The 23966-nt window shown below is 44.1% G+C and overlaps 1 protein-coding gene across 3 annotated transcripts in view; it reads right to left on the minus strand.

The window, feature by feature from the left end:
* Window positions 1-601: 601 nt before the first annotated feature.
* The window catches only part of SGCG (sarcoglycan gamma), a 29462-nt gene continuing 6097 nt past the window's right edge, over window positions 602-23966 (minus strand). Inside the window, exons 1-8 of one of the 3 annotated variants that reach the window (XM_083609291.1) lie at window positions 21233-21376; window positions 12575-12769; window positions 11955-12056; window positions 10943-11030; window positions 9255-9380; window positions 7626-7710; window positions 1863-1986; window positions 602-1026 (exon numbers count right to left, since the gene is read on the minus strand). In XM_083609291.1, coding sequence (XP_083465417.1) covers window positions 847-1026; window positions 1863-1986; window positions 7626-7710; window positions 9255-9380; window positions 10943-11030; window positions 11955-12056; window positions 12575-12769 — 900 coding nt within the window. In that variant the 5' untranslated portion in view covers window positions 21233-21376 and the 3' untranslated portion in view covers window positions 602-846. Of the gene's footprint in view, window positions 1027-1862; window positions 1987-7625; window positions 7711-9254; window positions 9381-10942; window positions 11031-11954; window positions 12057-12574; window positions 12773-21232; window positions 21377-23966 lie in introns of those variants that run through there. The other 2 variants (XM_083609290.1, XM_083609292.1) reach the window with 2 other exon arrangements.

Raw genomic sequence — 23966 nt, forward strand, 5'->3', positions numbered from 1 at the left:
TGGGCCTGACTTTCATCCTTTGCATAGTAAGCTACAGTACATTCCACTATGCATGTGACAGTGGTCTCTGCATCCACCCACCCACTCCTCTCCATCCAGGCCTTTGTATAGTAGATTACATTTCAGCCATCCATGCATCCCTCCATCCAGACAGACAAGCAAAAGGCGTGATCACAGTTCAAGGACACATTTCAGCCAGGCAAAAGATCTCAAGAACATGGAGTGGGGCCAGCAAAAGGCCTGGGGCACTGTATTTGTTTCCTGGGCCTGGGGTTCTCCATTTCTGCTGTAGAACACCCCCCCCCCGCCCCCATGCACTTTTGGTAGACCTGCTTCCATATATTTTGGGTGGTGTTCAGCTAAACATTTGCATTGAATTAACGCTATTCCAATGGGACTTTATCCCTCTCTCCTGTGTGACCTGCACTGCCCCACACCTGCTCTGGAAGGTTGGAGGAATGTTCTCCTTAGTTCTATGCTGAATACAATTCAATTTGATGCATTTCGATTTTAAATGTAAATGTTGCATTTCTGTGCTGTGTAGTAGCATCAGTGACTCTAGACGCTACTACAAAACCTGACTAAAAACAGCCAAAGAAAGTAGTCCAGACAAGCTGTTTATTGACATTCATTCTGATTTGTTTGTGGGGATATTATACGAAGTTACGACAAGCGTTATCTCACATTTTCCAATGCATTTTCCCATGTCACAAGAAGTCTGATAGTTTTGGGAAAATGGGTACGTGTGGAAGGGCACCAACTTCAACTGCAAAACCTGAGCTTGCCTGTATGTGACCGAATCCCACATGAAAATAGCAGCAGGCTGGAAGCACGCAGCGTGGGGTGTTAGCTGCTCATCTCGCAAGCCTGACTATAATACAGGCAAGTGGAAACAACATCAGCCACTGCCAAGTACAACTTTCCATCTGTGCAAACACAGACTTCATAGAGCCCAAAGGATATCTCAGAATCTCCGCTTGTTCCTTGAGGCAATTTGGGCAGCCGCAGTCCAGCATTAAGCATAAGCTGCATGGAAGAAAGACAGACACAAATGGATTTGTTTGTGTAGCAGTAACTTCGGAACAAAAAGTGTGGTGGCATCTTAAAGGTTAATTTATTACGGTGCAAGTTTTGTGGACCTGAGAACCCACTGGAGCCAGCCCTACATAGAACTGTTGACATGTGCTGGGCCCAGTAAATTAAACGTTGACTCAATTGTGGTGATTAAATGTACATCAGAGGTTCCCTTTTAAAACTAATTTCTACTGTAGCCACATTGCAAATTTAAACAAAACCTTTGACGATTCCCCAAGTTGGGGAAACTCTTAATTTTTGTGTGGTTGCTGACACCTTAACAAACATAGCCCAGACGTGAAATATGGCTGAGACCTCAATGCAAAAGACAAATTTCAATAGGGCTTTGTGTCAGTAGACTTTATTCCCACAGCACCAAGCTCCTTCATGGAGGGCAAGATAACTGAGTGCAAAATGCTCTATGATTGCCGGGAAATGAAGCAAATGAAAATGTTCATATTTTAGAATGGGAACTTGATAACAGCTGAATGGAATATTAGATAGTTCTGAGTTCTGAATATGTTGATTGGTAATTTCACCATCAAGATAGCATGACTATACATTTAGATAAAATGGAGTCACAGGCACTGCAAGGGATTAGTTGGCTCTTCGTGAAAATCACCAACTACTTAGGGCCAGCATAGTTCTCATATTTTGCTGAAACTAAAAACAGCAGGAAACTGGTAGGAAGACAGCCCAATGTCTGAAATGTCAATGCTGTTGTTCTGAATACCAATTGTAAATGGATCGTTTGTTGATGGTAGATTAAGAAATAATTAAAATCTCACCATGCTATCGCTGCTCTGCAACTTGATATCCAGATGAGAAAGAGCCGTAATAGTCCCACTTTCGGCTTTAATATTAATCCCTCGTGGAGCATCCATGGTGAGAGACCGAGTTGGCGATTCAAGCCTGAAAGAAACCAGAAGGAAGATCTCAGCATCTTAATAAATTGTGGTTTTATTTATTGCATTTATTTATAATTTATAAGCCTGTCCATCATAATACAACAACAACAACAACATGATGCAAAGCAGGTCAACACCATATTGTAAAATCAATTACCATAAGGCAATTTTAAATATAAACTTTTAAAAAACATTTCAAACAGAATGCAGCAGATGAAACAACCAGCAACAGGCCACAATAGCTTCACATTACCCAAAAGCCTAAGTAAAAAAGAGGTGTTGATGATGACTATTTTAGTGCAAGTGATACCGATTTAATGGGGTATTGACTTCCAAGTGAGAGTTTAGAATTCTAGCCTGGCAGCTGATTCTTCCTAGAAGTTACTGTTAGCCAGCAAGACAATGTTCCATGATGTGGTGGTGGCCTGTGCCAGATTCCTGGTGTAGTTGTGGCAGCTGAATCATCTCTACTGCCTGAATAGTCCTAGGACTGTAGCAGTGTGTGTGTGTGACATGCCTTTTTTAAGAAGCTAAACTTGAGTAGCATAACTCAACGACCTGGGTCACAGGCTCTGTAGAGTAACTAGCTACCTGGATATATTTAGAAAGTTGTTCCTCTGTGAGCAGATTGCTCCACTATGTTCACAAGGTAAAAAAGGTTTTGACAATAAGGAACAGAGCTTAGGGGAGTGAAAATGCAACCATCTTTAAAAGATAGTTACTGAAGTTGCAGACAAAAGCCTATTTCCCACGCCACATAAATCCAATACATTATCTTTGACATGAAGCAACGCAAGGATAGAAAAGTGGAAAGCCAATGAGTGGGTGGGATTCCCCTGAGGTTTTGCAGTATTGCAGCAAGAGTGTGGGCTTGCTGCAATGAGCTTGTTCCATTAAGGCCAAGGCAGCTAACCCTGGAGAAGCTGAGAGAGATGGAGGCACACAATGTCTTTCAGGGAGCTCCCTTACAGACAGCTCCTGCTAAAGACGCTACTCCCTCAAATCAGGGCTAGCAAACCTCAGGCCTAGGGGCCAAAACTGGTGCTCAAGGTGCATCTATTTGGCTTTGGTTGCCAGTGGATGACTCATGTCAGGAATTGGATAGGGGGAGAGTTGGTTCTGCTGTAAAACATGTTGTACAGATTGAATAAGCTTTGAGAATTAAAACCTCTGTAAAGAGAAGCCACAAAATTAATTCTCACTTTGTAAACCTTAAACTCAAGTGAAGCCAAGAAACAAATTATGATACACAAGAGCCTTGAAAACCAGTACAGTGGTACCTCGGGTTACATACGCTTCAGGTTACAGACTCCACTAACCCAGAAATAGTACCTCGGGTTGAGAACTTTGCTTCAGGATGAGAACAGAAATCATGCTCCGGTGGCGCGGCAGCAGCAGGAGGCCCCATTAGCTAAAGTGGTGCTTCAGGTTAAGAACAGTTTCAGGTTAAGAACGGACCTCCGGAACGAATTAAGTACTTAACCCGAGGTACCACTGTAGTGCCACAAGGTGGCAGCAAAGCACAGCAGTCAGTTTGACATCAACTTAGAATCATAGAATTGTGGAGCTGGAAGGGACACAGAGGGTCATCTAGCCCAACTTTCTGCAATGGAGGAATCAATAGGAAGTGCATCACTTCTGAATGCAAACAAGTATTCACAATCCAGCCAAATATAGGCACCACTAGTACTGGAATGTAGCCCAAAAGCAAAGGAAGCACCAAAACTAAAAATGCATGTGTGTGGTCAGTACCACGATGGGAGAGTGTTTGGAAGACTGTTGTGTATGTCACACTGAGCCCCATACTGGAAGAAAGGCAGGAAATAAACTTATTTTGTTTGGCACTCTGCTTCTGGTGTTTAAGGGCAAAAGCTATGCCTGTAGGCAAAATTGTTCTGTGATTCATCTAGTCCATGGGTACACAAACTAAGGCCTGGGGGCCTGATCTGGCCCAATTGCCTTCTAAATCCGGCCCACAGACAGTCCGGGAATCAGCCTGTTTTTACGTGAGTAGAATGTGCCCTTTTATTTAAAATGCATCCCTGGGTTAATTGTAGGGCATAGGAATTTGTTCATTTTTTTTTCTTTTCCAAAATATAGTCCGGCCCCCACAAGGTCCGAGGGACAGTGGACTGGCCCCCTGCTGAAAAAGTTTTCTGACCCCTTATCTAGTCAAAACATTTGACATCCTTTCCTCAAATTTTTGTCTCTTTCATTATAACCAGAGTATTTGTTTTGTTTCGCACTATTTTTTCATCATTGTACCCGTGCCCGCATTCACCTTGTTCATTTCTTTGAGAGCCTTTCAGCACAGTCTTAGCACAGCTACTACTTCATGGCCCTGGAACCTAGTTTACAAGGCAAACAGCTTGAGGTGGCTCGTGCAAGTGAGCCAAGCCACATCTGGAAAGAGAAGGGGGGGAGGGAAACCCCAGAATCTCTGCTGCTTTAAACATGAGAAAAATCCTTTTCTAGATGTGGTGAGCAGTCGGATTCTGGCAGCTACCGAAAGCCATTCGCCTAAACATGTGGGGGAATGTAACCGGGTGCATTTCCTCACCAGCAAACAAAACTGCAGAGCAGACACGGCAATTGAGAAGGACAGAAGCAAACTTGCTTCTTCATGCTGCTGCTTCTTGCCATAGGGAATTTATGTAACAGCCCAGCCTAGTTCAGATCTGGATCTGGACATTGTGTGGGCAGCCTGCAGCTCTGAGACACACATTCCATTGTGTTTCTGGCTAGCATGACCAGCCTGTGGGTGGGTGGGTGTCTAAGCAGTTGGTTTGCATTTCAGGCCTCTTCAAACTGGGCAGCTCTTACATGAGCTTATTTTCCATGCTTGGAAATTGTTTTACAGCTTCTACTTTTTGAGACAATATGTTTTTGCTGAACAAGTGCATTATGCACCTTTAAACAGGCATCTCAGCTCCAGGGGTTTCTGGAGGAGATGTATTATCTAGATCAGGCATAGGCAAACTCGGCCCTACAGATGTTTTGGGACTACAACTCCCATCATCCCTAGCTAACAGGACCAATGGTCAGGGATGATGGGAATTGTAGTCTCAAAACATCTGGAGGGCCGAGTTTGCCTATGCCTGACCTAGATCCATTTCAAGCTGCCTTCAGGCCTGGTTGTGGAACAAAGATGGCTTTGGTTTGCCTTGGTGGATGACTTACGCCAGGATTTGGATTGTGTGTCCTTGTTGGTGCTGTTGGACATCTCTGTGGCTTTTGATGCAATCAACCATAGTATCCTTCTGGGCCATCTTGGCTTGGAGGCACTGTTTTACAGAGTGGGTCTGATCCCTCCTGGAAGGATGAACCCAGAAAGTGGTGCTGGAGGTGGGGAACGACCCCTCTTTGACACTTGGGCAATTGGCCTGCAGGGTCCCCTCGCGGTTCTGCTCTGTCTCCCTTGCTAACGAACATTTACATGAATCCACTGGGAGAGGTTGTCCAGAATTTCTGGGTTTGGATGCTGATGACATCCAGTACTATTTCTCTTTCCCACCTAAATCCAAAGCAGCTGTCTCAATTCTAAACCAGTGTCTGTGTCACAATCTGGTTCACAGGCCATTGAAGTCCCAGCTGAGGACGTCGGGACCGGGGTAAGATGGTGGGGTGGGAGCAGGAATGGGGGTCCAGAAACCAGGAGTCAGGAAGCCAAGAGTCTGAGGGTCAGAGAGCAGGGAGTCAAGAAGCCAAGGGTCCAAGGGTCAGGAAGCAAGGAGTCACAAAGTCAGGGCTCCGCAGATCAAGAAGCAGGGAGTCAAGAAGCCAAGGTTCAAGGATCAGGAAGCAAGAAGCCAAACACGGCAAGGCAGGAAGCGTGTTGCTGTGGCAAAGAGCCGAACGGAAATGCTGACCTTATATACCTTCCCAGCTCTTGCCACCAGATGCTGTGAGTTACCACTCGGCCTCACCTGTGAGGCTGCGCCTTGCCTCTTCAGAACCAACTTAGGAAGGCCCTAGTCCTGCAAAGTCCTATTGGTCACAGGGCCTGGCTCCTGCATGCACACCTGACAGTCTGTCATCACCCATGGATAGGAAACAGCCACTGAAAAGACCTTGTTGGGACAACGCTAACTGGGGAGAACCCAGAGTTGACTCCAAGAAGAATGTAGGGCCAGAGATGGATGATATTCAGGGAACTGCTCCTTTAGGTACTTGGGTTACTAGCTTCAGAGAAAACCCGAATTTAACTCTGGAAGAGCAGCTTAATATGGTCATGTTTAGAGGGAAGAGCAGCTTAATATGGTCACCGTCTAGAGGGGCTGGGAGCTGGGGGCACTGTTATGCAGTGGTTTCGCTCCTTCTTCCTGGGCCGTGTTCAGAAAGTGGTGGTGGGGGATGAGTGTTCAGACCCCTGGGCCCTCACTTGTGGGGTGCCTCAGGGTTCCGTCCTGTCCCCCATGCTTTTTAACATCTATATGAAGCCACTGGGACAGATCATCAGGGGGTTTGGACTGGGTGTCCATCAATATGCAGATGATACCCAGCTCTACCTCTCTTTCAAATCAGAACCAGTGAAGGCGGTGAAGGTCCTGTGTGAGTGCCTGGAGGCAGTTGGAGGATGGATGGCGGCTAATGGATTGAGGTTGAATCCTGACAAGACAGAAGTACTGTTTTTGGGGGACAGGGGGCGGGCTGGTGTGGAGGACTCCCTGGTCCTGAATAGGGTAACTGTGCCCCTGAAGGACCAGGTACGCAGCCTGGGAGTCATTTTGGACTCACAGCTGTCCATGGAGGCGCAGGTCAATTCTGTGTCCAGGGCAGCTGTCTACCAACTCCACCTGGTACGCAGGCTGAGACCCTACCTGCCCGCGGACTGTCTCGCCAGAGTGGTGCATGCTCTGGTTATCTCCCGCTTGGACTACTGCAATGCGCTCTACGTGGGGCTACCTTTGAAGGTGACTCGGAAACTACAACTAATCCAGAATGCGGCAGCTAGACTGGTGACTGGGGGCGGCCGCCGAGACCACATAACATCGGTCTTGAAAGACCTACATTGGCTCCCAGTACGTTTCCGAGCACAATTCAAAGTGCTGGTGTTGACCTTTAAAGCCCTAAACGGCCTCGGCCCAGTATACCTGAAGGAGCGTCTCCACCCCCATCGTTCTGCCCGGATGCTGAGGTCCAGCGCCGAGGGCCTTCTGGCGGTTCCCTCATTGCGAGAAGCAAAGCTACAGGGAACCAGGCAGAGGGCCTTCTCGGTAGTGGCGCCTGCCCTGTGGAACGCCCTCCCATCAGATGTCAAAGCGATAAATAACTACCTGACATTCAGAAGACATCTTAAGGCAGCCCTGTTCAGGGAAGTTTTTAATCTGCGATATTTTAGTGTATTTTTGGTTTCTATGGAAGCCGCCCAGAGTGGCTGGGGAAACCCAGCCAGATGGGCGGGGTACAAATAATAAATTATTATTATTATTATTATTATTATGTTTGTGGCTTTCGCGTAAAACTAATTCCATTCCATGGACAGAGCTATCACATCAGATTCCCCCTCTGTTACATGAAGCTGTAGTTAATACACCTATACAGATCAATTCTTTCTATTTGTCATTTTGACATACTCTGTATATGGCCATGCAGGGCCTGATAATACATAAGAGGTTATTTGCTTTTGAGACAAATCCTTACCTCAGCTCTTTCGCGTTGTCAAGACCTCTAACACCTTTAATGAGCGGTGTTTCTATAGAATGTTCACAAAGAGCTCCTTCTGGCCCTGGAAGAGAGGAAACAAACCAGCTGTGGCTGTTAGGTGTCAGAGGGAAGAGACAGCTCCCCTTTCCCGTTACAAGGGGGAAAACAAACTACGGTAGGAGATCCTTATAATGGTCTCACAAAACACCAGGTTCACTGACCTTCGTGGAATGTGTGTACAAATTCAAGCCTTAAGGGAAGGCATTTTCAGACTGCATATGGTCTTGGAAACCTCTGATACTTGCTTCACATGTCATAAGGTGTTTCTGTTCAAAGTGTTTACAGGTTGTAAATTGCGATGATCCTATGATCCTTTGTCCTACGTAGATTTGGTATACAGGTAAATAGCGTTTCTGTGCGCTCTGGCTTCAGTCACAGTCCTCTGTGTGCCAGAAGTAGTTTAGTTATGCTGGCCACATGACCCAAAAAACTGTCTGTGGACAAACGCCGGCTCCCTCGGCCTGAAGCAAGATGAGCGCCGCACCCCATAGTCGCCTTTGACTGGACTTAACCATCCAGGGATCCTTTTCCTTTACTTCCCTAAACATGTGTTAGAAGCTTCTACTTACTGGTGCTTTGACCGTATGCGGAGCTTCTGAGTATATGAGCAACAGAGGAAGTTGCCTTATACCAATTTTTTCACAGCCCTACTTACACACCCCAGTGACTGAACTTGAGACCTTTTGCATGCAAAGCTATGGCCCATCTGCTAAAAGTGCAAGGGGGACAACTCCCTCTTTATTTGCAGCCCCACAAGATAACCCATAAACAATTTCCAAGGGCCCTCCAACCCCCAAGTAGTTTTTCTTGGGGGAGGGGGCTGCAGAGGGAAGGAGGAGGATGGGGAAATCCCATTCTGTGTTGCATTGAGGGAAGGTTCCAAGCAGTCAAAAACTCATTTGTAGGATTGTGAGATGTTAGGATCTTACACGGATGTCTTGTTATGTCGAAGCCGATGTGGCCTGAGGGTGGGTTGTTAACATAAGAAGATGTGGTGTTTATATCATAAGGATATATGCTAATATAATCATTTTGCTTATTTCACGTAGATTCTACCTCTAATTAAATGGTTACTGTTTACATTTTTTTGCATTTCATTTTCCTCTGACCTCAGTGCTTACCATTCCTCCTGCCTCCCCTCCCTTTGTATATATACCTGAAACTACATGCATCTGATGGACTCTCATCCAGAAAAGCTTGTGCTATTTGTTAGCTGCCACAATAATCTTTCTTGTTTTTGCTAGAACAAGATTGTTAGTCAACTTGCATCATTTTCCTATGAGCATCAGCTTATTGAAATTTAATCAAGAGACTGTCATCTTTATTCTACCAACAAATTAATAAAACTGAAATAAGTGCTTTCATTTAACAGCGTGGGTGAAATTTTGAAGATGATATTTTGTCTCCATCAACTAAAGTTGGGGCCAGCAGTAAACAAAATACCATAGAAAGTGAAACCTATGATTAATGAATGACTGTTTTCTACAGCGGTGAGTTTGTTTTGCTTTTAGAAGAACGTCTTCTTAGAGGATGTTTTTGAGCTGTTCCTTACACTTGCATGCAAACCTGTGACTCGAAGTCTGTCTGTACCAATTGCAACTTCATCTTCATCCACTGTAAACAGAGGCTTTCCATCCAGATTCATGGACTTGATCTGAAATTCCTGACCATCAAATTGTACCATGTCCGGACCTAAGAAGCACAGAAGAATTACTAGTATTTTAACAGAACCATTATCATTTGCTTTTTCTTAAGTTGCATTTATGAGCTGCCAATGATACAATATATTGTGACACACCACCCCTATCTCCGAGCAGGTGTTATAGATTCCAGGGGTACCAGGAGCACTTTAACCCAGGATCTGTTTCCTGTGGGACAATAAGGCACAGCAGAGACTGTGGTGTCTTTAGGATATATGGTTCATTTACACACATATGTAACTTGAAGCCCACAATGCAGAGGTCCACAGCATTCCTACCCCAAGAAAACTGGTATTGTCTTTTAAATGAAATCCTGTGTTCAGGGAGGGGGGAGGCCCACCCATTTGCAAATGGGATTTGCACTCTCATCCTCTGACTTGCTAACAGCTCATTACCCCAAAGGAAATTAAGTTCAATAAACACCTGATTCATGTTGATTCCCCAAGATTAAGGAAGGGTCACAATTTAAGATATCTGCCTGACTTAATTAGTTTTCATATATGCTAATAACTGAGGCTTATAAGTGGGTCCACCACTCTTCCCGGTTCTAACGTACCAATTCTAATTAAATTCTAACATTTATTAAATCTAAACATTGAACACCCATAGATCTATAACAATATGTTTATAAAGTTTAGGGCATTGGGACTGCAATCCTATTCCTTCTTACCTGGGTATAAGCCCTACTAAACACAGTGGGACTCATGTCTGAATAGAGATGTATAAGATTGCACTGTAGATTATGGTCCCAGTTTCCAGCTTTCATTAGGAGAAAAAGTAGAATTTTCCTAATCAAATAAAAAGGAAAAATACTTTGGGGTTGAGCTAGATAGAACACACTGTGCAAAAATGTGCACATGTGACTCTGCTGTGAAAAGTGAAGAAGAATGGATATAGTGTAGAACTGAATCACCCCTTAGAATTACAGGTTGCATATGATCCTATGCATCTTTTCTCAGAAGAAAATCCCACTGTGTTCAATTTTTCCTATTCCCTGTGTATAAAACTGCATGCTTAATTTCTAACTAGTCCATATCTAATCCACTTCAGTGTAGCATGCTTATCACGTAAATTGTTGTACAAATTGGACACTGGTATCCTCTCTAGGGCTAAACAGCTTGGGGAAGATCTGCAAAGGAGGAGACAAAGATTAAAGCAATCAGCTCAGGTTTTCTTTCCCAGTATTTGCAGGTCCTGCAGTTTTGTGTTCCCTGATAGGAAGTGTCAGATCTCCTTCCAAGGGGGAAGACAGAGGCCTGATGTTGGATGCCAACACACCCCAACCAGGAAAGAATTCATGAATCAGTTCATGAATCCCCCCTCCCATTTTGTAAGGGGTGTGGGAAACCTAATGCTCTACCCCTTATATCTGGATGTGGCTATTCAATTGCATTTGGCGCTCTCTCACTCCTGCTCCTTTTGGACAGCAGCCCTACTTGAGTTGACTATCCAAGACAATTTGTATGGCCTCTGGATAGACATGGGATCACCACAATGAATGTGCATATTCAAAACCTTCAAAATGCAAACTGAAGAAACGTAGCTTAAACCTACCCACACTTAATCTGCCTGTGACGTTCCCATCAGGATTGCGTGCATTTAGAGTCACGTTATGAGTGGATTGCAAAAGCAGAGATGAGTCCTAGTGTAAGGGGTGAGGGGAAAGAGATGCAAATTTAGAAAACTTTCAGATATTCACCACAGGAAAAGCTAAACATCTTAATGCCTCCCGTGCTCTCAAGTAGCCTATGATAGCCTTGGTAAATGAGTAACTTCTTACTCAAGGGTAACTAAGCAGGCCCTGCTTGCCTCAGCCCTGTTCAAAAGCATTCAAACCATTCCTGAATATACCTGTCAGGGGTGCCAACTTGAATAAAATATTGTGGGGGCCCGGGTAAGCCCCGCCCCACATAATCAATCACATGACACAGTGAACACACACCATTTGAATGGGAATGCTCATCAACTTTGCAGGAGCCCTCAAATATTTTATTGTGGGGGAGGTCAATGCTCCCACAGACCCTAGGAGTTGGCTCCTATGACACCTGTCTCTTTTTATTTTCCTCCATTTCCCCAGTCCTTCACTTCTGACACCCCCCGCCCCCAAGAATCATAGGAAGTGTAGTTTACTTCTCACAGAACAACAATTCCTAGAGCCCTTAACAAACTACGGATCCCAGGATTCTTTGAGGGGGTGCACTTTAAATGTACACAGCCTCTTAGACAAGCTAAATACAATAATGAGCTATCACTTCCTTCATCCTAAGGTCCAAGACAGGGTCACTCTTGACCTTATCTCTGGTTTCAGCACCTTCTGATGTGACTGGGTGTATTGAAAAATGAGTCCAGACTGACAACAGCTCCCTCTCTAGACCCACAATGCATTGCTGACTTAAGTCTTGTAGATGATAATTTATGACATGTACCCATTGTGAATTTTCAGGCGACCTGTTGATGACCTGACTTACAGCCCAAATCTAAGCATATTTACTTAGAAAGCCTCGCTCAACTTAGTGGGATTTAAGCCCGAATGTGTGTGCGAGCAGAATATTGCAGACTTGCTTACCTTTCTAGAGTGAACTTCTTTGGCATATAAAGGATATAAAAATTCTGACTCCCGTTCTAGCCAAAGTCCTTCACTTTGAACATAAAGGTATCCCATTCCAATCTGTAATGACAAAAGACTCCAAGCTTTTAGATGCACTGCATTTCTTACTCAAGTGATTTTAAAATTCTCACCAGAGTATCATGCCCGCCTTCTTCAAACAGTGGATAAAAATGCACAAGAGGAACCCTGACCAGATGAGAAAAGAGGGGAAAGATTACGACAACATTACGACAAGACAGCATCAGGGGTGTGGGGGTGGAGGAACAACCACAATAAGCACTTCCTTATAGTGGTGTTCAGTAGAGATGTAAACTTTCCAGAAATTCTGAAGCCATGAAAAATAAGTTCGACCCCCTAATTTCTTTTTTGTGGGGAGGAAACAGACATTTCTGTGGAAATGAGAAAATCTGCAATACTTCTTTTGTTAGCACCCTTAAGGGATCAGAAGTCGCTTTATTACCTTAGGGACATCAATTGCATTATGTACAATTTGGTTTGCCATGAAATTATCAGTTTAAAAGTGCAGTTTATTCAGACAATAGTTACACATGCAAAAAAAGATGATGAAGGACTCTTACTGGAGAAAACCACATCACTTTAAGAATCCAAATGGTCAGAGCGAGATCCACAACTAGGATGATGATTAGGAGGAGGACGAAGAGATAAAGGCAACGCTTCCTCCAACCGTAGATGCCAACGTTGTAGACATATTGCGTTTCTGGTCTCTGTAGGTTAGTACCTGGTGTTGTTGTAGTATACTGTTCGCGTACCATCTGCTAGAGGAGAAAAATAATCATTAGAAAATCATTAAAATGTTTTGGACTACAATGCATAACCAGTTACTTAGCTACGTTAATTGATTTTAAAAATTGCCCCTAATGAACTGGAAAGCAATTAAGAAGGAAAAACCCACAACATTATTTGCAGATGGCAAGCATCTTTTAAAAGAAGCACTCTGCCTTTTAGGAGAAAATACCTCTTCTGAGATGATGTCTGCTGTGACAATGCATGCATCATTAAAAATACAAAAAGTTAATTGATGGAATAATCTAGAATGATATGATTAAGGTTTCCTTTAATCAGGTAACAGCTCTAAAATTATGCTTGCTTTGTGCTGTCCCTTCCGCCCCCCCCCCCCGGTAAAATGCAAGTTGCTTTAACTGCTGGCTGTAAATTTTAGAAATGACGGCCTTTGGTCTTTTTTCTAGATTATGAGATATTGCCTATGGATTGAATAAGAGAGTCTAGGTCTAAATTGCGCATATTCTCAACTCTGTACTGTTCAAACTTGTGGCTGATCCAATAAATTTTGTGACCTGAGGCAAAGGACAAGATGACAGAGCCCTATACTGTGTACAGAAGCTGACCAGGCTGACAGCTGAACCTTAATTCAGCAATGGCAATGGGACAACATTCTCCACCACACCTGAGGGAAGCAGGTTAGCTTTTAGGGGTACCTAGCAGGTTGTATGTTGGCACACAGCTCTGTCCTCTAGTCTCTCCCTGCTGCTTACTCAATCTGCCTAATGGGTGGGCTGGCCCTGCCCGAAATGCTGACAGCTGAAGGCAGGGGTGGGAACCTCTGACCCAGGGGCCAATACTGGCCCACCAGGAGGTCAAATTTGGGCTGGGACGCCAAACCACATGGGTGATTTCAGCTGATGGATAGCGGAGTGGTGGTCAATCCTGTTGGGTGCTGATTTGCCAGCACGTTCCCACCCCTCAGGTCAATGTTTACATGAAGGAGGGAACACCCAACTTTCAGTCTCCTGATATCATGATGTCAGATGACTGACAGGTGGGTGACCTCATTCCCTGTCAAAAGCTGACCTGTGGGGTAGGGAGAGACACATATCTGGCTCACTAGACCAATTGAAATTAATGAATTATGACTGATTTGGACCCACTAATATCAATTTGCCTACTCTTAGTTTCCGTGCGCCACTCTGGTTTGCCAGAAGCGGCTTAGTCATGCTGGCCACATGACCCGGAAGCTGTACGCTGGCTCCCTTGGCCAGTAAAGCGAGATGAGCGCCGCAACTCCAGAGTCATCTGCAACTGGACCTAACGGTCAGGGGTCCCTTTACCTTTATCTTTACTCTTAGTAGAACTTAGATGGATGCAACCCATAAATCAGATGAATTCCTTCTGATGTAATATGTAATTTATAGGGTTTTGTTTTATTTATGGATATATTGATGCTATCATGCACGTCCTATTTAAAGTGAATAGGAATGGTAGAAGAATATGGAGACACTCTACCCCACGACTGGAGTAAGGAATCTGCAAAACCAATGTAACATGATGTGTAACATTGAGCTGCAACAACTATTGTTAGCTCAAAGATTCAACGACTCCTATGGCTGAACCTTTATTTTACAACCATGCCGCTATAAAAAACTGGGCTGAAAATTAATGGCAGTCTAGAGACATGTAGAACTCCTATCTTTAGACATTTACATTCCAGCATGAATTTTGCTTAACATACATGCTTTGAAAGCACGGGCTTTCTTGGATTATATTCAAAATGAACGAGACTCATAGAATTGTAGAGTTGGAAGGGACCCTTTGAGGGTCATCAAGTCCAACCCCCTGCAATGGAGGAATCTCAGCTAGGTCATGCATGGCAGATGGCCATCCAACCTCTACTTAAAACTCCCCAAGGAAGCTAAGTTTGTGTAGTTTAAAACTTGGAAATTGAACAACTAATGATTAAAAGTAAATTTCTAGAGTCTGCGAAGTCAGTAGACTTGACAACGTGTTTATTTAATGACACACTGAGAAAATAGCCAGGCACATTGCTGGTTAATAATAGCCACAGCAGCTGCTACACAGTTTGAATTAACAACAGTAGAACTTCACTACTTACAGTGTGTCCAGAGAGCAAGGAAATGGGCTTTTTAAAGCAAATGTTCAAAAGTTCTGGGGGCAGGGGGAGGAAGAGGTAATTCAATTTGGTGGCTAATAAAGAAAACCACTGCTTCCAGCTTCTTTTCATTGCTCATTAAGAAGATTCTCCCTTTCGTTTTCCATTCATTAACCTGTAGATTACTGTTCATTCATTAACCTGTAGCCATTCAGCCATCACAACCGGCATGGAAAGCATAAAAGGACCCAGCAGTCAGGAAGCTAGGCAAGAACTTCACTCTCTCTCTTTAAAAGGAAAAGAGCAACAAGAAGTACTCCTCTCAGATGCAACCAAGTCCAGTGCCAAGCAGTGACTAAACCATAAGATGAGACTACCCACCCAACAAGATCTAGTGCTGACTTATCTCAGCCCATGTTCCTCTCCCTTCTTCTCTCACTTAAATGAAAACTCCATTTGAATAATAATAATAATAATAATAATAATAATAATAATAATAATAATTTATTATTTGTACCCCGCCCATCTGGCTGGGTTTCCCCAGCCACTCTGGGCGGCTTCCATAGAAACCAAAAATACACTAAAATATCACAGATTAAAAACTTCCCTGAACAGGGCTGCCTTAAGATGTCTTCTGAATGTCAGGTAGTTATCTATTGCTTTGCCATCTGATGGGAGGGCGTTCCACAGGGCGGGCGCCACTACCGAGAAGGCCCTCTGCCTGGTTCCCTGTAGCTTTGCTTCTCGCAATGAGGGAACCGCCAGAAGGCCCTCAGCGCTGGATCTCAGCGTCCGGGCAGAACAATGGGGGTGGAGACGCTCCTTCAGGTATACTGGGCCGAGGCCGTTTAGGGCTTTAAAGGTCAACACCAGCACTTTGAATTGTGCTCGGAAACGTACTGAGAGCCAATGTAGGTCAATGTACGTTTGACAGCACTTCAGAACTGAATAAGGAGAGCTTGCATTTTTTTCCTTTTTTAAAAAACACAAATAGGATGCTGGAGAGAAGGAAAGATGAGCAAGTCAGCAAAGTGATTCCATCACATTTACTTTATTTACAAGGTGTGACCGGAAAGTTCGGTGAATGGTCGCAGAAATCGGACAGTGAGAAATATGTGAGCATACAATCAGCATCGGAAACCCACGAAATGCTCACAATTGTGTACGAAGCTGTAACTTGTAAGACACTGTATGAGTGGTTTAAGCATTTCCGTGAAGGGCGGCAAACCATCAAAAAGGACCCTTGGTCCGTCAATGAGCAGAATGGCAGCAAATGTCGACAGATTCAGGTAGGTAGCCGTGTTGGTCTGACGCAGTCGAAATATATAAAAAAATTGCTACTGGACAATTTTTTTTTTTAATATTTCAAATGTCGACAGAGTTCATGAGTTATTGATGCAGGACTGGCGTTTGTCCATCCGAATGATGGCGGAAGAATTGCATATTCCGTGTGCAATCGTTACTGAGTTGTCCCACCCTCCATAGTCTCCCGAACTGGCCCCACCAGATTTCTTTCTTTTTCCAAAACTGAAATCTGCACCGAAAAGGCAAAGATTTTCCAACATTTCACATGTCCAAGCTGCTGTGATGAGGGAACTGAAAGCAGTATGAAAAGAGGACTTCTCCAGAAGTTTCCAACAGTTCTACGAACATTGTCAACAGTGCGTTGTATCAGAGGGGACCTACTTTGAAGGCCTGTAAGGTATGTATGTTCAAATATTTCTCGCTGTCCGGTTTCTGTGACCATTCACCGAATTTTCTGGTCACACCTTGTATTTTTTTAGAAAATGTATATACCACTGGATTGTAAGAGAACCTTTGAACAGTTTACAAAAAACCACCCATATAGAAGGTACAGAAATCCCAGCTTTCCCCACGCTCTCAGTCTCATGCCCAACTATTCAAATAACAATCACCAACCATAGAATCATAGAATCATAGAGTTGGAAGAGACCACAAGGGCCATCGAGTCCAACCCCCTGCCAAGCAGGAAACACCATCAGAGCACTCCTGACATATGGTTGTCAAGCCTCTGCTTAAAGACCTCCAAAGGAGGAGACTCCACCACATTCCTTGGCAGCAAATTCCACTGTCGAACAGCTCTTACTGTCAGGAAGTTCTTCCTAATGTTTAGGTGGAATCTTCTTTCTTGTAGTTTGGATCCATTGCTCCGTGTCCGCTTCTCTGGAGCAGCAGAAAACAACCTTTCTCCCTCCTCTATGTGACATCCTTTTATATATTTGAACATGGCTATCATATCACCCCTTAACCTCCTCTTCTCCAGGCTAAACATGCCCAGCTCCCTTAGCCGTTCCTCATAAGGCATCGTTTCCAGGCCTTTGACCATTTTGGTTGCCCTCCTCTGGACACGTTCCAGTTTGTCAGTGTCCTTCTTGAACTGTGGTGCCCAGAACTGGACACAGTACTCCAGGTGAGGTCTGACCAGAGCAGAATACAGTGGCACTATTACTTCCCTTGATCTAGATGCTATACTCCTATTGATGCAGCCCAGAATTGCATTGGCTTTTTTAGCTGCCACGTCACACTGTTGGCTCATGTCAAGTTTGTGGTCAACCAAGACTCCTAGATCCTTTTCACATGTACTGCTCTCAAGCCAGGTGTCACCCATCTTGTATTTGTGCCTCTCATTTTTTTTGCCCAAGTGCAATACTTTACATTTCTCCCTGTTAAAATTCATCTTGTTTGTTTTGGCCCAGTTCTCTAATCTGTCAAGGTCGTTTTGAAGTGTGATCCTGTCCTCTGGGGTGTTAGCCACCCCTCCCAGTTTGGTGTCATCTGCAAATTTGATCAGGATGCCCTTGAGTCCATCATCCAAGTCGTTGATAAAGATGTTGAATAAGACCGGGCCCAAGACAGAACCCTGTGGCACCCCAATTTTACAACCAATTTTACAACATAAAGATGATTCCTACTGTGCACTACCTGCTGTTAAAAGTTAGCACTGTATGTTTGCACTGCCTCCGCTGCTAGCACAACAATAAAGGAGGAAGAATACTTGCTTTCAGAATACTGCCAAGTTAATGTGAAATATTTACGCACACCCACACTGTTTCATAGTACTCTTTGAGGTGCTAATCTTTTCAGTCATCTAAAAGAAAGCCAGGCTTTTGAGCCCTAGCCACTTTGATTATGGCCTACCTTTTGGAGGGGATCAAGTGCCCACAGCTGTTTCTGATCCCTCTGGTGCACCATCTCCATCTGTACTTGTGGCATCAGTCCAGGTTCTAGCTATGCACATACAAAGTGCATGGATTGTGGGGATGTCCCCCCCCCCCGTGTATGTATAGATGGAAGCAGGGCAATCCGTCCAAGTGTGCATAAGAAGGGAACAACACGCTAGGTGAGTGGGTGGGGCGATGTGTCTGCTCACTCCCATCCATGCATCAGGGCTGTCAGACAGGCAGGCACATATCATGCAAACTAGCCTATTGTCATCTACAGTAGGAGCCTTGAGAAGCCCTAAATACAGATGAGCAACTCCTTGTGTTAATATACATAAGTTGAAAACAGCTGCAGACTGCTCACCGCAGGGATCGCGCGAGACATGAAAGGGTTTTCCAAGGCTCCTGAGCTAAGGATTTAGCGCAAGGAGTGTTGCAATCGGTTAACATCACCACCACAATGCTATTTGTGGTGTCGCTCAGAAGAAGAAGAAACAACTTTTCACCACTACAGAACTCAATCAATATGGACCGGATGTAATCCTTGTGAGAATTTCCCCCGAGAGAAACTCATCAGCAAACAAGTGCTGAGTCTTCCAAACCCATATTTGAATTTCTAGTAAATATTTATGAGGCTCAACAACAAAGTGAGTATGAGTGCATTCCTATGTGGGATGTGGAGGGGTACGAAGCGGTAAATAGCAGCTTTCAAAGCCCTGCTGGCTCCTGGCAAGTCAGAGTAGGAGGCTGGCATAGCAGGGGTTTCCGCGTTGCCGTGCATCTCTTTTTCCTTTTCTTCTCTTTCATTCCAATAACGCGGAGAACTGTTATACTAGCTTCAGGCTGCCACAGAGGGAAGGTCTGTTCCTGAGACCTCTTCTTCAAGGAATAAAGGGGTCATGGATTCAGCAAGTCCTCTGTCCCAACCCTGCTCCACCTACAGAATGCCCAATTTTGGGGCCTACCCCCAGCCATAACTGTGGAGATATTCACAAGCACTTGGGACATGCCCGTTCTCTGAAAAAAGCTCTTATATCCTGGCAGAGGCATGCTTTTGCAAAGGGTTTCATTGTGCCACTGCCCCAATCTTCTACCTGTGGCTCCTTTTAGCAAAGGGGGAGGGGGAGAGACAACAGGGGATGCACATCAGATCTCGTTTGGTCTTGGTGAGCAACCTGGCCGCTGAATTCTCCACCAGCTGAAGCTTCCAAACCGTCTTCAGAGGCAGCCCTATGTACACCACATTGCAGTAATCTAACCTACAGGTTACCAGAGCATAGATGAACAGTACTTACGCTATCCCTGGCCAAATGGGGCACAGCTGGGCCACCAGCTGAAGCTGATGGAAGGCACTCCGTGCCACTGAGCGCACCTGAGTTTGCAATCCTATACTTGTTTATCTGCGAGTAGGCCCCATTGAACTCAATGGGACTTAATTCTGCGTAGGCATCCTTAGGAATAGGCATTATATGATTGCGCTGTTACCGGCTAAGCAACAATAAATTCCTGTTAAGCATATGGGGGTGCTAAATATCAGTTTTGCAGTGACACTGCATTAATAATGTCTCATGGTGTTTCACTACATTGGAAATGCATTTCTACCTTTATCAGTGTTCCACAAAAGAGTGGGATGTGATTATTAAATGCCTCTCACAGGCTACTTTGAAATAAGAGGCTACAAACTACAATATATTATGGGAGCATGCTGTTCTCTGTTTAAGCAAGATAGGGCTATTTTAATTATTTAAAAGCCGGGAAGACAAACATTACCAAAAATAAAGAATTGCTCCCTAAGTAAAAATTAAGTACTTTCACTTGTCAGGATTTTTTCTTTTTCTAGAGCACAATTCTAGGACTTTGCTTAGTATTACAGTGGTGCAAAACTTTTCCTTGTGCAATGGAACTTCCTCCTCCTCTTCTCCAGGCCCTTGCAGCCCTCCTGTCCTCCTCAAAATCTGCTCCACAGGGTTGGGGAACCTACTGGCGCGGATTTGGGGGAAGCAAATGGAGAGAGACATTCCACTGTCCAACTGCTGGACATAATGTGTAATAAGCTTAACCCTACCAAAGAACCAGGGTCTGTGCTCACCTGATCTCCTGCAAATAGCTCAATGCACAAAAGCTAGCATGCAGAGAAGTAAACTGAAGCTGAATCTTGACCATACTATTCAGGAATTACCATGGTACCTCGGGTTAAGTACTTAATTCGATCCGGAGGTCCGTTCTTAACCCGAAACTGCTCTTAACCTGAAGCACCACTTTAGCTAATGGGGCCTCCTGCTGCTGCTGCGCCGTCGGAGCACGATTTCTGTTCTCATCCTGAAGCAAAGTTCTTAACCCGAGGTACTATTTCTGGGTTAGCGGAGTCTGTAACCTGAAGCGTATGTAACCCGAGGTACCACTGTACTGAACTAAATGAGAACATGATCCTGTCTGGCTGCAGAAGCATGTTTAGCCCCACCTCCAGAGTCACAAAAATCCTGCATGAATACAAAAGGCTCCTTGCTTAAATGCCTGGGAGAATTTGTATGTCATTTGTGGAAACAGTTTAGGTCAGCGGAGCGCAACTGTGGCTGATGCATCACATACAACAGAATGAACCTTACTGATACATATGTGTATATAATACCACTGGATTAAAAGAGCATATAACTGAAGCACAAGATTTTATATTCACATCCATATGTGACAAGAATAAGTGAAATTCTGTTATTAAATAAAAATAATAATATTTTTCTTAGTAAGAAAATTATCCATGTAAAATTATCCATGTAGTTGCAGCCATTTGTTTTAGGGGTGGGGAGGAGGTGGGCAGGGGAGACAGGAAAACTATCAGGCAAAATAAGCCAGAGTTTTCTTGGAGAGTGCAGAGACCATTCATCCTGTGTAAATCAGACTGTCCCCAAAAGAAAAGAGTAACATTTAAAAAAAATAAAATAACATATTGCTAATCTATTATGCAATTGAATGCAATGAAGAAAACTTGCTTTGCTAAGCTGAAGCTCTACCAATGTTTAAATCAGTAATGATATACAAAACATTAAACGTAAAGTTTGGTGCTTGAAGTTAAGATAACAGGCCCAAAAGGAAGATTAACAGAACTGCAAGCAGTGTAACAAGAAAAGGACACGTACAATTTAGTTACGGCTCATAACATATATACATGCAAGCATATGTAAAAGACTTACCTTAGAAGATTTTAAAGCAGTACGGTTTGCTGAACTAACTAGGATCAGACTCTCTCTGCCTTATAGAATGATTTTCTCCACTTGAATCCAGAGTGGAAGATATTCGAGGCGTGGCTGGGCTTGTTTACATGGTTGGCCCCATCTCACATTCCACTGCCTTTCACTGGCAACACAGGCTGGGCTAATTTTAATCTATGACAAACTAGCTAGTGCTGCACTAATGCTTCAATGAGGGGCGAAAAACTTACAATATTATTTGCAGGGTTATAATTTACACTGGTTTCTGGGACTTCTGTTCATCCCACTGTTACTGAGAAGCTCAGATCAGCTGGAACCCTGCAGGTGCCCTGAAATTGAGTGTCTATTCTGGCTTGGCAAGAGCAGTGAGTGCAGTGCAATTGCAAAGTAACAAAGCTAAATTGATCACAACTCAGAACAGCAAGTGGTGCATGGGAGCGAGCAGTCACACAGATAACATAGTTGCAAGCAGATAACATAGTTGCAAGCAGCAGATAGGTAGCCGTGTTGGTCTGCCATAGTCAAAACAAAAAAAATTTTTTCCTTCCAGTAGCACCTTAAAGACCAACTAAGTTAGTTCTTGGTATGAGCTTTCGTGTGCATGCACACTTCTTCAGATACACTGAAACAGAAGTTGCCAGATCCTTCTATATAGTGAGAAGGTGGGGAGGGGTATTACTCAGAAGGGTGGTGGGAATGGGTGATTGGCAGATAGCTGTGATGAGCCTGTTGACGACTCTTAACGACTGCAATAGGTCTTACAGGAAGAATAGGTCTTAGTTGCAAGCAGCATTATTATTATTATACAGAAGAACAGGGCAAGTCCAGGTGTCAAATGCTAGGTTAAAATAGGTGTGTCATCAAGCATATGGTGGCTAGACTCATCTCCAGATTTTTTGCTATATCTAATGCAAGTATACACTCTTATTTGGCCATTAACGGTAAAGGTAAAGGGCCCCCTGACTGTTAGGTCCAGTCACGGACAACTCTGGGGTTGCGGTGCTCATCTCATTTTACTGGCCGAGGGAGCCGGCGTACAGCTTCCGGGTCATGTGGCCAACATGACTAAGCCACTTCTGGCGAACCAGAGCATCACACAGAAACGCCATTTACCTTCCCACTGGAGCGGTACCTATTTATCTACTTGCACTTTGACGTGCTTTTGAACTGCTAGGTTGGCAGGAGCAGGGACTGAGCAACGGGAGCTCACCCCGTCATGGGGATTCGAACCACCAACCTTCTGATAGGCAAGCCCTAGGCTCTGTGGTTTAGACCACAGCGCCACCCGCGTCCCTTAGTTTTCTCTAATTGTTTCCTCCAGCAAGCTGGTAATTAGATTAAGCACCCTTTTTGCATTCCACTCTTTCCTGAGTGGTCACTTGAGAAGGATGCTGTGAGTGGCCCAGGAATCTTTTCATGACCATGCAGAAATTCTGAAGTGGGAAAACGGCATTGTGATGCCAGCAGATAGACCTGTGTCCTTTGTCTAGCCCTGTCCTTAACAAGATCACCCTTTGCATTAGAGCAGATGCCTGACAGGAAGTCCCTCGTCTATAACTGGGCATTCCTCAAATCCCCAACCTCTTTGGTTTCATGGGTACAATGCTTGCTAGGCTTCTCCATGCTTCTCTTTTCCCCAAGGATGGCTGCAGGAGCTGAACTTCTTCAGCTTTAGCTAGATCCTTTCTTCATCTTTCCCATCTCCTTCTCTTAGTCATGTTTGCTGCTTTCTTTGGGTTTATTCAGGATCCTTGTGAGATGCATAAGCCAGAGTTTATTCCATTTTTGGAGCATTGTTAGAAGGATTTATAGAAAGCAGGGTGAATTCCTCCAGTGGATAAAAGAAAATAGCTATGTCCCTGTCCAGAAACACTGGGGGACAGATCCAGCTAAAGGCCACCTTTATTGGCCACCCCATCCACAACTGAACCAAAAGTTTCAGAAAACAGAGGCAGCTGGCTGACCCTTGAGAGACTCAAATCACCAGATAAATTTTTTATCAAGACTCAAGTCATGACTGTGCACCTGCAAGCTGAAACTCAGGAAATAACTTATCTCTTCCTTCAGGTAAGTTATTATTATCATCTCTTTCTGACCTCTATCTCTCATTTCCCCAGTCTCACTGTTTTTCAACCATTGTGTTATCCCAACTCCAGTTATTTGGACTGGAGCATGTTCCTCTTATGCATTTAAGCCTCCACTGCAGCCCTTTCTGTTCCCTAGTGCCCTCCCAGCCCCTTAAAGGCAAATCTCTCCTCTCCATCTATTTGTATCTCTACATCAGTAACTAAGCTTAAGGTCCAGGCAATGTGGATTTTGGGTAAAAACTAATCATCTTGCTATTTTGCATTTTTTCTTGGCACTTTAAGCCGCAAAGCCATTTTACTTACGGCCTGAAATTTGATGTAAATACAGTATTCAAGTAGAATAATGTGTGTGGCTCTTGCTATTTTCCCCATATGAACAAGACTTGTGTTGGCAATATTAAATTAGGAGCAGCATAACACAAGAGCCTCTGTGTCCAGATTAAAGACTCCCAAAGGGGTACTGTACTTCCATAAACATACATGTGGACATGTAGATAGAACATGAGCACATCCATTAGCACTACACTGAAGGGAATCTAGCAGTTAACTACCGTACCAGGAACCTCTAAGAATCCCCTGCCTATCTCTTGCTTGCTTCGATAAAAATATGCATGCTTTTTTTCTATCCT

Source organism: Podarcis filfolensis, assembly GCF_964270895.1.
Source record: "Podarcis filfolensis genome assembly, chromosome: 4".
Classification (NCBI taxonomy): Eukaryota; Metazoa; Chordata; class Lepidosauria; order Squamata; family Lacertidae; genus Podarcis; species Podarcis filfolensis.